The sequence below is a fragment of the Heteronotia binoei genome, chromosome 1, assembly GCF_032191835.1.
Source record: "Heteronotia binoei isolate CCM8104 ecotype False Entrance Well chromosome 1, APGP_CSIRO_Hbin_v1, whole genome shotgun sequence".
Taxonomy (NCBI): Eukaryota; Metazoa; Chordata; class Lepidosauria; order Squamata; family Gekkonidae; genus Heteronotia; species Heteronotia binoei.
The window spans coordinates 107,364,686-107,378,517 of record NC_083223.1 but is presented as its reverse complement, the minus strand read 5'-3'; the positions used below and the strand labels follow the sequence as shown (position 1 = coordinate 107,378,517).

Sequence of the window (13,832 nt, the reverse complement as noted above, 5' to 3'; positions counted from 1 at the left end):
TCGAGCATCTGTCTACTAGTTTTATTCTCCTCAGCTAGATAATTCTACTCAATTTCTTGATTCTTTACTTCCTACTCAACTTTTGCTTCTTAACATCTTCTTTTATTCTCCTCACTACTAAATTATTCCTTATCTGGCTGCCCCCTTTCCTTTGCCAGGAATAGCCTTTGGGCGTCCCGACCACCATTTTATGCCCCGTACCTACCAAAGTCAGGGCTGAGATCGTTGGGGGCTGGTTCAAATGAGGTGCTCTGAGGATGACGGATTCCTCTCCTGCAGAGAGTGCGAGCCCTTGAGTGACCAGCCAGTTAGCGGAGTCGGCAAGACCCACGAGAGGCTTGTACGGATCTCCCCATCGTTGCCGCTTTTAAGTGGCATCTCAAAAAAGCCCGGCAAAATGAGCCGTGAGAAAAAAGATGCCACGAAGGAAAGCAGAATGCAAGCCCCGGGCCGTGCAGACCATTCCCAGTCCAGCAGAAATGATGAGGCACGCAAACTGAGTGCTTTAATGGGCAGTAGAACGCTAATGTTAGGGGCCCAATCCACAGCCGAGTCTAGTGCAGCCGTTACACAATACTCACAAGTAGACCAACTAGAGGCTACTCGAGGTACTGCCTATGAGGATTTGGTCCCTGTGCTGCTGCCTAGTGATTTTTTCTCTGTGATTAGAGATCAAATGAGAGAGGAACTGCAGGGCTTTTGTAAGAAGCGCACCTCAAAGAGGCGCAGATCCCACTCCCATTCATCCTCATCTCCCTCCTCCCCCAGAAGACCAAAAGGGAAGGGTAAGTGGCCTACCAAGGCAGCGCAAAAGCAGGTTTCTTCTCCAAGCAGAGGAAGAGAACCATCTCCTTCTAGAGGAGATGACCAATCGGATAGATCCAGTGACAAAGAGGAAGGAGAATTCCTCTCCAATGAGGAAGAATTAAATATTGAGGTCCCAGAGTCTGCCCAATGATTTTTTAAATCAGAGGACTGTCATTATCTTCTTATTAAAACCCTCACAGCCCTAGACCTTCATGATGATACTGATGTTGAGGAGGAGGAGGCGAAAAAATCTAAGGTTAAACACAAAGGGGATAAGGAATTCTTTCCACAGAAGGCATCCTATGCCAAGGCCTTTCCGTTTCCAAAGTATTTTGAAAGACAGATGAGGGCAGAATGGAGGAAACCATTTGCTAATAAACAATATCCAGGATTTCTGAAAAAGCTGTATCAGTTATTTTCATTTACTAATAACTTTTTTCAGATTCGTTTAGTTGATGCTCCAATAGCAGCTCTCCAGGGCACAATAAAAGATCATATTGACAAGAAGACAGAGTTTGCCCTACGAAGGGCACATGAAGCCTCTGCTATGGCTCTCAAGGCATCAGCAATAGGGTCCATGAGAAAATGAGAAGTTTGAATGAGAAAAATTATTTCCAAAATCCCAGAGGAAGACCATCGCATGGTGGAAGGGACCAATCGGGTCTTAAAGGCTGTATCCTTCCTGGAGGATTCCTCTCTAGACGCTATGATTTTTGCTTCCAGAACTATTGCTTCTTCAACTGCAGTCAGACATGCGGTTTGGTTGAGAGCATGGTCGGTGGACACACATTCAAAAAATATAGTGATGTCTTATCCGTTTCACGGAGGACAACTCTTTTGACAAGACTTAGATAAAATAACTAAAGACAAGAAAAAGGTGATGCCCAAGTTTCTACATCGTCAAGACAACAAACAGGGGTTTCGATCTTCCTTTCAGGTGCAACACATGTTACCCAGGTTTAGACAAGACAATAGAAAAGAATCCTGGAACTCCAATAAACAACCCTTTCGTCGCAACACCAATAACAGGTTCAATAAGTTTGGAGGCAAACTGGCAGAAAAATCGGATAGAGACAACAAGCCAAATAAAGAATGACTACGACACCATCCAGGTCGGTGCACGTCTTTTTCATTTCCAACACCAGTGGCAACATTCATCAATCAACGCCTGGTGCAAGGAGATAGTCACCAACGGGTACAAGATAGAATTCAGTTAACTTCCACACAACCATTTTGTCTGTTCACCAAGTCATACCAATCCAGTAAAAAGAGATCGCACAATACAAGCAATTCAGCATATTTTAGAAATAAGGATGGAGGATCAGAAGGTTCCTGCGATTCTGCTACCTCAAACCATATGCAGTTCAGGGCATTGCCATTGGCCTGTCATCGGCTCCAAGGGTGTTCACCAAAGTGCTGGGGACCCTGCAGAAGAAGCTGAGCCTGCAGAAGAAACTGTGCCCCTGCCACCTGCACCAGTGCCCCTGCCTCCTGCTGGAGAAGATCCAAGCCCCCCTGCCTCGCCCTCTCGGGTGGCTCGTGTGCGTGACCGCCTTCGTCAGGACCTCAGGGATCGGAGGAGGGCGGCACGCTCACGAGCAAGATGCTCCCTGAGCCCTGAGTTTTGAAAGGATTCTGGCCCTTCTGGAGTGAGGATGCTTGAGTCTCAGCAGGATCCTGGCTGCCTCTCTGAGCCAGCAATTAGCCCAAATGGGCAACAGCCAGCAGAGGGCTATATAGCTGTGGGCTTTGGGAGGAGGCTTTGTGGAAGCAACTAGTCACTTACCTGATGTTCTAGCATCCACTTCGGCTTTTGACTTTGGCTTCTGGACCCCCTGACTTTGGCTTTGACTTCTGGACCCCCTGACTTCGGCTTCTGAACCTCTGACCTGCGATACCTGGACTGTGATTCGGTTTTGGCGCCTTGGACCCTCTTTGCTCACCAGCTACAGATCTTGGACTGCCCCTGGACTTTGCGTGACCCGGCCTCAGCCCATGACACTTAGTCATCCTGCTGAGGGCACAGGATATTCACATTCATCTGTAGTTGGACAGCATCCTGATAAGAGCACCCACATTGGAAAGAGCACAATTGGACACCGCAAGACCATTCAGATTCTGCAGAGCCATGGTTTCAAGATAAACAGTCACAAGAGCTCTTTGGAACCAACACATCGCTTGGAACACCTGGGAGGTATGATAGACACCTTACAGAATTGCCTATTCCTACCAATTCAGAAGGCACAAAAGATAAAAGAAGCGGCTTCGACAGTGATTCAGAGCAAGAGCTCATCTCTAATGTCATTGGCAGCACTACAAGGCTTAATGATTGCAACAACAGATGTCATTCAATGAGGCAGGTTCCATTCCAAACCACTCCAGAATTTCTTACAACCCTATCAATACCGCATTTCAAAAAAGATGGACTGTTTCTTGAAACTAAAGATGGACCTGCGTTGATGGACAAAGACTTCCAATCTGACTCAAGGAAAACAGTTTTGGATCAGCGAATGGATCCAAATCTATACAGATGCCAGTCTCCTAGGCTAGGGTACCACTTGTTTCATTGTTCCAGTTCAGGAAACCTGGAGCCGGGAGGAGACCGAGCTTGCGATCTATGTCTTGGAACTCAGAGCAATCAGACTAGCGTTACTACTTTGCTGCGAGGATCAACAACTGCCATGTGTTAGAACAGAATATCTCTGCAAAAGCATACATAAACAGTCATAAATTAGGCACAGCTCCACATAGCGTCAATCAGAGCAGAGCATGTGAACGGCTCTACCAATGTGCAGGCAGATTGGCTCAGTTGTCAGCAAATATGTCAAGGGGAGTGGGCATTAAAGGACAGTGTTCCAGATGATAACATCACTTTGGACAACCGGAAGTGGATCTATTTGCATCCGCATACAACAACAAACTGAAGTGGTTCTTCACTCGTTTCTTTCATCCGAAAGCAGAGGCCACGGATGCATTAACAGCCTAGTGGCCACAGACTTTACTATTTGCTTTTCCACCAATTCCGCTCTTACGAAGGTTGATAAGGAAAATCAGACTACTACAAGCTGAGATAATAGTGGTAGCTCCTTACTGGCCAAGACGTCCACGGCTGGCGGATCTTCAAGAGTTATCAACAGATCTTCCTCTAACCTTACTGGTATCAGAAGACATGCTATATCAAGGGCTGATATTACATCCGCGCCCAGAGTGGTTCCGCTTAACCGCGTGGAAATTGAAAGGTCTCAGTTGCTGAATCTGGGATACTCAGATAAGGCAACGCAAACAATGTTAGCTTCTCGGAGACCTTCCACAATCCGTATATACGTGAACTGGAAAGCCTTTGTCCGCTGGGGCAGAAGAAAACAGATCAACCCCTTGAAACCGAAAGTGAAGGAAATTCTGCAGTTTCTCCAGGATGGCATGGACTCTGGGCTCAAGGCAGCCACACTTCGTATCAGGTGGCAGCGCTTGCCTCAATATTAAATCTAGGAGATAAGAATACTCTGATCAGACATCCTCACATCACTAGGTTTCTGAGAAGTGGCACTCTTTCCCTTCCTCTTCAGTCACACAGATTTCCTACTTGGAAATTAAACACAGTGCTCACAGCATTAACAAAATCACCTTTTGAGTCCATAAAAGAGGTTTCCTTATCCTTCCTTAGAATGAAGGTCATATTTCTGGTGGCCATAACTTCGTCTAGAAAAGTATCTGAATTGGGAGCACTTTCAGTCCACAAGGATTTATGTATATTCCATAAGGACAAAGTAGTTCTCAGAACGGACCCCATTTTTAGACCAAAGGTGGATTCTAGATTCCATAGGGCTCAAGAGATTTACTTACCTTCCTTTTGTCCACATCTGCCACATCCCAAAGAGAAGTTGTGGCATAAGCTTGACGTAATGTTTTATTGAAAGAACCGAGGGCTGCCGCAAAACAGACTCTTTGTTCATAAATATGTTCCTGCCAAACACGGGCAAGAGAATGTCCAATGCCAATATTAGCAAATCATTGCGTCTATGTATCACTGAGGCTTATAAAGCTCAAAAACTTCTGCCGCCACAAGGCTTGACAGCTCATTCAGTAAGAAGTGCAACAACAAATGCAGCCTTATCTAACAGGGCATCTATAGAGGAAATTTGCAAGGCGGCTACATGGTCATCAATCTTTATCAGACATTACAAGATTAATTTATATGATTTTGCTGATGCTGCATTTGGAACAAAAGTGCTCCAGCATATTCTGGAGGACACCAATGGTGGGATCCCTCCTACTATCTAGGGATCCCACCATTAGGGTGACCATAATGTCTGAAGGCCAGCCAGGGACACGTTAGGGGGGGGGGAAGGTAGGGGCGCGCGCGCGCGCGCCGCCGGAAACAGGAAGTGACGTCACTTCCGGTGACGTCATGCCACCACAGGAAACAGGAAGTGACATCACTTCCTGTGACATCATTTCCCCGCGCACGCCGAAGCAGCCTGTCACTAATAACACAGGTCGAGATGCAGGACAGGAACCCGGAAGTGACCGACAGGCTGCTTCAGCGTGCCGCTGCGCCGGCCCCCCTGGGCCCCACAACGATGGGACCGATGCCACAGGGACGGGCTCGAAACACTCTATAACCCCTCAAAAGAACAGCAGTCTAGCTCGCTTCCCCCGAGCCCTGCCGCCATAAGCCTCAAGGGGGCTCATTTTGCGGCATCTCCCGGTGGGAGGGTGGCACCCGCACGGGACACATATCAAATGAAAGAGGGGGCGCAGGGCTATCAGAAACAGCCGGCGGAGGGAGTCACGAGACCACCCCACTGGGGGATCCACACCCCGAAAGTGATGAAGGTGGCGCAGACAGAGCCAACAGAGCCAACAGGACAAAATAAATAGGCTGCATTATGCAGCACAGTTGAGAAAGTGCCTTATCCCATATACTGATGAAGTAAATACAGGATCTGAGAACAAAATTGCACCAGAAGACACAAACACAAAGCTCCCTTACACTGAATCAGTGCTTGGGTCCACCAAAGTCAGTATTATCTACTCCAGTCACAAACACAAAGCTCCCTTACACTGAATCAGTGCTTGGGTCCACCAAAGTCAGTATTGTCACATAAGAACATAAGAGAAGCCCTGTTGGATCAGGCCAGTGGCCCATCCAGTCCAACACTCTGCGTCACATAAGAACATAAGAGAAGCCCTGTTGCATCAGGCCAGTGGCCCCTCCAGTCCAACACTCTGTGTAACATAAGAATATAAGAGAAGCCCTGTTGCATCAGGCCAGTGGCCCCTCCAGTCCAACACTCTGTGCCACATAAAAATATAAGAGAAGCCCTGTTGCATCAGACCAATGGCCCCTCCAGTCCAACACTCTGTGCCACATAAAAATATAAGAGAAGCCCTGTTGCATCAGACCAATGGCTCATCCACTCCACCACTCTGGTCACATAAGAACATAAGAGAAGCCCTGTTAGATCAGGCCAGTGGCCCCTCCAGTCCAACACTCTGTGTCACATAAGAACATAAGAGAAGCCCTGTTGGATCAGGCCAGTGGCCCCTCCAGTCCAACACTCTGTGTCACATAAAAATATAAGAGAAGCCCTGTTGCATCAGGCCAGTGGCCCCTCCAGTCCAACACTCTGTGTCACATAAAAATATAAGAGAAGCCCTGTTGCATCAGGCCAGTGGCCCCTCCAGTCCAACACTCTGTGTCACATAAGAACATAAGAGAAGCCCTGTTGGATCAGGCCAGTGGCCCCTCCAGTCCAACACTCTGTGTCACATAACAACATAAGGAGGGAAGGAAGGGAGGAGGGAGGGAAGGGAAGGGAGGGGAAGGGAGGGGAGGGGAGGGGAGGAAGGAAGGAAGGAAGGAAGGAAGGAAGGAAGGAAGGAAGGAAGGGGGAGGGAGGGAAGGAAGGGGGGAGGGAGGGAAGGAAGGAAGGAAGGAAGGAAGGAAGGAAGGAAGGAAGGAAGGAAGGAAGGAAGGAAGGAAGGAAGGAAGGAAGGAAGGAAGGAAGGGGGGAGGGAGGGAGGGAAGGAAGAAAGAAAGAAAGAAAGAAAGGAAGGAAGGGAGGAGGGAGGGAAGGAAGGAAGGGAAGGGAGTGAGGGAAGGAAGGGAGGGAAGGAAGGAAGGAAGAAAGGAAGGGAGGAGGGAGGGAAGGAAGGAAGGGAAGGGAGTGAGGGAAGGAAGGAAGGAAGGAAGGAAGGAAGGAAGGAAGGAAGGAAGGAAGGGAGGGAGGGAGGGAAGAAAGGAAGGCCGCCCCCCCCCCCCGCTTTCGGCCCCCTCACCTGCTTCCAGGGCGGCGGAGAGTCCAGCGGCGGCGAGTCCTGCGGCGGCGGCCTCGCGGCGAGGGAGGGAGGGAGCTGCCGGAGCTGGCCTCTGGAGGCCTCCAGGGACCAGCGCCGGCTGCTCTGCGGCCTCTCCGCGGCCTCCGCTGGTCCCTGGAGGCCCTCCAGAGACTCTGGAGGGCCTCCAGGGACCAGCAGAGGCCGCGGGGAGGCCTTCGCTGGTCGGCGCTGGTCCCGGAAGGCCTTCCAGAGGCTCTGGAAGGCCTTCCGGGACCAGCGCCGGGTGCTCCGCGGCGTCCCCGCGGCCTCCGCTGGTCCCTGGAGGCCCTCCAGAGACTCTGGAGGGCTTCCAGCGACCAGCGGAGGCCGCGGAGAGGCCTCCGCCACCACTGCCGGCCCCGCGGGCGGGGAAGGCGGCGAGTGAGGGAGGGAGCGTCCCTGCGCGTGCGCAGGGGCCCTGCGCAGGCGCAGGGACGCTCCCTCCCTCACTCGCCGCCTTCCCCGCCGGCGCCCGCGGCCCACCGCCTCCGGGGCTGGCTAAACCGGGACCTTTAATGGTCCCGGTATAGGCAGCCCGGGAGCCGGGATTGGGTGGCCAGAACCGGGAATGTCCCGGGAGACCGGGACGGTCTGGCCACCCTACCCACCATTGGTGTCCTCCAGAATATGCTTTAGGATGTCCCACAAGGTGTCCTACGCCTCAGAGGTAGAACAACCATTGGATACTTACCATGAGGGGTCCTTCTCCTCTGAGGATAGTAGGACACCTTGGCCTTTACCCTTATATCTCACCATCGACGTGCTCCAGATATCTACAATAAGATATAACACAGTAAGAGAGAAAAATACTTTATATAAGTTTTCAGGGAAGTGTAAATATTCGTTTCCCCTGTTTTTTCAGCTATCTATTGCTATCCTGATTCACTGTTCCTTTCTAGTTCTAATGGTTATACCAGATATATTTCTTAGTTAGAAGGAAGGTTCCTTTAATAAACTTCAGAGCTAAGGGGAAACCATTCAAGAAATATATGTTTGCTGAAGATGTTTTAAAGAAAGTCACACCAGTGAACTGGTAGAAGTCACTTAAGCACTTGGATTTAGAGACTATTCAAATAATGATTTCACTTTTAACAGCAGTAGCTTCTTCTGCAGGCGTAGAAAGAATATTCTCTTCCTTTGGACTCATTGATTCTAAATTGAGAAATGGTTTGCGACCCGACAAAGCAGGAAAGCTTGTTTTTCTTTTCCCGATTATGAACAAAGAAGAAGATGAAGAGGACAAGTGAGCTAAAAAAGACAGTATTTAAGTTTTTCATGCGTAGGCTGGGTTAACAAGTTAAGTTTTTAAATACACACACACACACACACACACACACATATATATATATATATATATTGTTTAACCACATCAGTTAGCAAACATGGATGTTTAAGCAAACATATGCTATAATGTTATTGTTTTAGTTGAATAAAACAATTTAAATTATTATTATTAAGGTAATGATTATTTTTCTCCTTCCAATAAAGTACAGCAGAGAAGTTGTCCAAATATGAATGATTAATCTATTAAACTGGAGATAATTCACCTCACAATAAGTTCATAATTACCTATCTATAATGTGTGTCTAATAGTATTAAAAATCAATATTTTTATATAACTGTAAAACTAATATGAACAATTGTTATTCTAAAAATGAAATCTTCATCTAATTGTGAATATTAAGGTTATACCAGCAAAAATGAGTCTTTATGTTGAAAACTATGCTTTAAATCAAGTCTTACTGACTAGTGATTTAATTCATGATCCACCCTGGTTTTGATGCAGTTGTTTTAAGGAAGCTTTTGATGGGTGCGAATCCATAGGTCACTATTAACTGTGCTAAATTTTTTTCAGCAGCTTGTAGAATTCGGCGTGAAATTTTAGGTATAGATTCTAAATTTTAGAGCTATATAATAGGTCCAGATTTTAAATTCTTATGTATGGATTTTAAATGTTAAATCTTACAGATATTCCTGTTATATTTAGATCAATTTTATTCTTAAATGTTTTATTGAATAGTTTTTGCTTTTGACTAGTACTGGTCATTGGCCGAATAAACTGATTGATTGATTGATTGAAGTCCTTCCAAATGTTTGGTTAACCAATCCAATCTCTTGAATTTAAGGTACAGAGAAGAAACAGTATAGCAACACAATCCACAACTTGTCCAAGTTTTGTGAGATTATTTTTACATTGTGTTTACATCCTATTATATACAATTAAAACATTTACATTTTATAAAAATTAACATTCTAATTCTGGAACTGCTATGTTGATGCTTTAAAAAAAAACCCAACTTACCCAGATAGAAAGCACCTAGGATCAGAAGCACTTTCTATTTTATTATTCACATTTTTAAATGGTCAGGTTACTCAAGGTTGTTAAATTATACAGTACATGCTTTTATCATTCATTTTTAGATGGGTTGGAAGTAAGTAAGTGAAGAGTGCTTTCCTTTCCTGTGGGCAAATATGTAAAGCTGATTCTGAAGTGAGGTGGAAAATGGTGACCCATCAAGACTTAAATTGTTCTTGATCTTTCTCTTGGGGGTGGATGCATATAAGTAACAAATACAGTGCCAAAATGTATTTTTATTTCTTCATACCTTAAAGAAATCTTTGTCCGTGTTAAGTCTGAGCCTGGAACTCAAAATGTAAACCATTATAATTGTCGTCAATTGATTGTTTAGTCCACTCTGGTTCCTTTTGATCACAGATGTTTTTGTACTATTCAGTGTAATGGAAATGAATTGAGAAATCAAAACAAATGAGAAACTACTGAAATTTTCATTTGATTTATTATGGATAGGGGAAAAAAGATGAGAATCTTATATTGGCAATACAAAGGAATGTTAGTTGAGACATTTTACATTGGGCATATAAGAGGGAACAGCATGCAGAATTTACAGAAGGGTTGCAGAATGGAAGGAAGAGTGATAACAGTGTGACTGACAGGCTGACCCTCTCCACCAATGAGGAAATCCTATGGGGAGGAGAAAATTAGTTGAGTCTCTCATTGAAATCACTGAGTCTACATAATATATACCTTTTTAGTTGCCTGTTCAAGTGGGCATCCTTCATTTTATCTCTTTGAGATGATTTCCTGAAAGAGCAGTATAATAGATGAAAAAAATCATAGCATTTAGTTGTCAAACACTGACATTACTGGTTGAAAGCAGCAGGGAATGAGAATGGCAGAAATTAAAATGAGTGAACATACTAGTTAAAAATGAAATCAGTGTAACTGAAGCAAATTAAAAATGAAACAAATGGTGAAACAAAATGGATGTCTGCTGAAAACTGCAGCTACTGGAAGGCTATATCTATGGAGACAATGAATCACATATTACTTGCTGCATGAGAATCTTTTCTGGGAATATAATGTACAGCGTTTGTTATCCATTAGTTAGTGTTAAGATAAAATTCATCTTCTCTTTGCAAGTCCTCAGTAAAGAGAAGTTACAGAGCCTGAGTTTCCAAATGTTTATGTAAAATGCCAGTTGAGTAAAAGCTAATTCTGTGCTCCCTTTGGTAACCAACAATGGCTTAATAAAGAAAGATTTTCAGTCAAAAGCTTGCAAAATACATAGCATCTAGGAAAGCAAAGCCTGTAATCAGCTTCCTAATGACTACATCACATGAAGTTGTTTTAAGCCAAATCAAACCATTGGTCTACCAAAGTCAATATTGTTTGCCGTACCTGACAATGACTCTCCAAAGTCTCAACTAGATGTCTTTCATATCACTTACTATCTGATCATTTTAAGTGGAAATAGCAAGGATTGTACTTGGGGGCTTCTGTATGCAAAGCAGATGCTCCACCACTAAACTATGGCCCTCTCTCCAGATTATCAGATTACTAAGGAAGTCTTTGTCATAAATGAAGAAACTGAGTTGTGTTTCTCTATATATGTTTATACTTGCAGGTAATATACGCATTGAACACTAAGAATGATGAACATGAAGCTGCTATCCAAGCCCTCAAGGATGCTCATGAAGAAGAAATCCAACAAATTATTGCAGAAACCAGAGAAAAGATTCTACAGTACAAAAGTAAAGTTTCTGAGGAAATGGATTTGAAGAGAAAGATCCAAGTTTTAGAAGAGTCATTGGAGGACCATAAAAAGATGAAGCATCAAGCACTAACAGAATTTGAAGCTTATAAGGACAGAGTTGAGGATATGCAGCTTTGTGCAGAAGCCCAGCATGTTCAACGTGTAGTGACTATGTCGCGGGAAGTGGAAGAGATTAGAAAAAAGTTTGAAGAGCGGTTACGAAGCTTTATACAATTACAAGTGCAGTTTGAGAAGGATAAACGTTCAGCTCTTGATGAGTTGAAAGCTGCACATAGGCTTGAGGTTCAAGAACTTATGAAGACGCATCAGTGTCAGAATGCGACTTTAAGTAAGGGACAGGAAAAGTTGGAAGAGCTGCACAGGCAGGATGTGGGAGAGTTGAATGCTAAAGTTGAAGATCTAAGACTGGAAAGGAAAAAGCTCATTGAGGAGTATGAAAGTAAACTCAGCAAAGCTCAATCTTTCTATGAACATGAACTTGATACTATGAAAAGGTCCCAGTTGTTTACAGCTGAAAGTCTGAAAGTTTGCAAAGAGAAAGAAGTGGAACTAAGAAAAGAATTTCAAAGCCAAGAATCTATTTTACGGAAGAACCTGGGGAAACTAAAGACTGAATTGCAGATGGTACAAGATGAAGCAGGCAGTCTACGAGAAAAGTGCCAGAAGCTTCAGATAGCATTAAATACAGCAGAAAACAATGTACAGGTGAGATTACCATTCTTAAATAATTAATTTGCTTAGATGAAAACTAACTTTAAAATGAAAAGCAGTGTTTAGCCCATCACTATATGAATTGCTTATAAAGTTTTAATAAAAGTCTTTGTAACTACCATTTCGCTGACAGTTTTCCTCCCTCTTTTGGTGGGTTCCATGTAGAGATTTTGCCCCATGTGGCAAATGGAATGTTCCCACTTTATTTTTTTTTAGACTCACCACCTGCAGTCATGTTTATTTTTACATGACTTATGGTGTTCCTAGGAGTTTCCCCTTTAAGATGTTCCAATTTAAAAGCTGTAGACAGGGCCTCTGTATGGAAGCTCTGCCCACAGCCAGTCTGGAAAGGGGGAAGAGCTGATATCTACCATGTCTGTATGGTATAGTATTATGAGTGTCCAACTAATTAAGAACTGGGAAACCCAGGTTTAAATCCCCACTTTGCCATGGAAGCTTGGTAGGTGAACTTGGGCAAGTCACTCACTCTCAGCCTAACCTACCTCTCAGGGCTGTTAAGATAAAACGGAGGAAGGCAGAACAATGCAATCTCCTTTGGGTTCCCATTGTGGGGAAAGGCAGAATAAAAATGCAGTAAATAAAATGATGAAGCTAAGCCAGGGGTGTCAAACGTGCAGTCTGGGGGCTGGATGAGGCCCCTGGAGGGCTCCTATCAGGCCCGCAAGCAACTCACTGTTATCTGCTTCCTTCTCTCTTTCTTCTTCCTTCTTTCTCTCTTACTTCCTCTACATCATAGCTTGCTTTGCCAGGCTTGTTCAATCACACAGGAGCTACAGAGCAAAGCCTCTGTTTTCTCCATTGGCTGCCCAGCAGATGAAGAAACTTATGTACAAAAGCTTGCAATGTCCAGTCATTTCATGTTCCCCTAGGTCTTAGGCCCAAAGTACTGACCATGAGATTTCTCTAATGAATGTTAATAAATCAAAAGTAGATTTGCAACTTACAGACATATATCCCTGAACAACATGTGAACAGCATTCTCAAGATTGCTAGAGTACAGACATTGTCTCCAGATTTTGATGCAATAATTCAGAGCAAGAGGTATCATCAGAAACTATTAAATAAAAAGAAAATTGCAAGGGTGCTACTCTTTTAAGCATATTTTACTTTAAGTTTTAAAAAAATCTTTGTGTTTGTCTGTGCCCTTTATAAACTTTATATCTCCGTTACCTGGCATTACATTTTATGACACATATGGCCTGGCCTGACAAGGTCTCCTTCATGTCAGATCTGCCCCTCATAACAAATGAGTTTGATACCCCTGAGCTAAGCTTTATTTTTCTCTCCCTATCCTCAGCGCTTTGGACTTTTAGGGTGGGCTCACAGTTCAGGAGAGCCAGTTTGGTATAAAACAACCAGTTTGGTGTAGTGGTTAAGAGCGGTGGACTCTAACCTGCATTTTATTTCTCACTACTCCACATGCAGCCAGCTAGGTGACTTTGAGTCAGTCTAAGGTTGCCGGGTCCTGCCTCATCACCAGCAGGACTTTGAAGGGCATTCCTGGAGGGAGTGGGAATGTCCTCAGTGCAATGACATAATGTAGAAGTGATGTCATCATGTTAGGGATGTTGCCCCATGGAAGGCACTGTTGGAACCAGCTTACAATACCCATTTAAAGGTAACCTTTCTTTTAAATGGTTTTTACAAGCAAGCACACCAGTGCCCCACATGCCTGAACTCCAAGTGGTGAATTCTCTGTTTGGAATTCAGGCATGGACAGCCCCCACTTGCAGAAAGCTCAAACCATTACACCACACTGGTTTTCATAGGGTAGATGCTTTGAACAGTAGGAAGCAGCCAGGCCAAGTTGAGTCATGCATGTTGGTTGATATCAAGTCACCTAGAGGTTGCTGCCAGGGGTCCTTGGGGTTGCCAGCCTCCAGATGGGACACGGAG

General features: G+C 44.7%; 1 protein-coding gene across 4 annotated transcripts in view; it reads left to right on the top strand.

Moving 5' to 3' along the window:
* Positions 1-13,832, top strand: part of FAM184A (family with sequence similarity 184 member A) — a 123,530-nt gene that overhangs the window by 44,799 nt on the left and 64,899 nt on the right. For all 4 annotated transcript variants that reach the window (XR_009555403.1, XM_060238672.1, XM_060238678.1 and 1 more), the window contains exon 2: positions 11,055-11,909. Coding sequence is in view for 3 of the 4 variants with exons in the window: in XM_060238672.1 (XP_060094655.1) it covers positions 11,055-11,909 (855 nt within the window). In the remaining variant the exon portion in view is untranslated. The remainder of the gene's footprint in view (positions 1-11,054; positions 11,910-13,832) is intronic.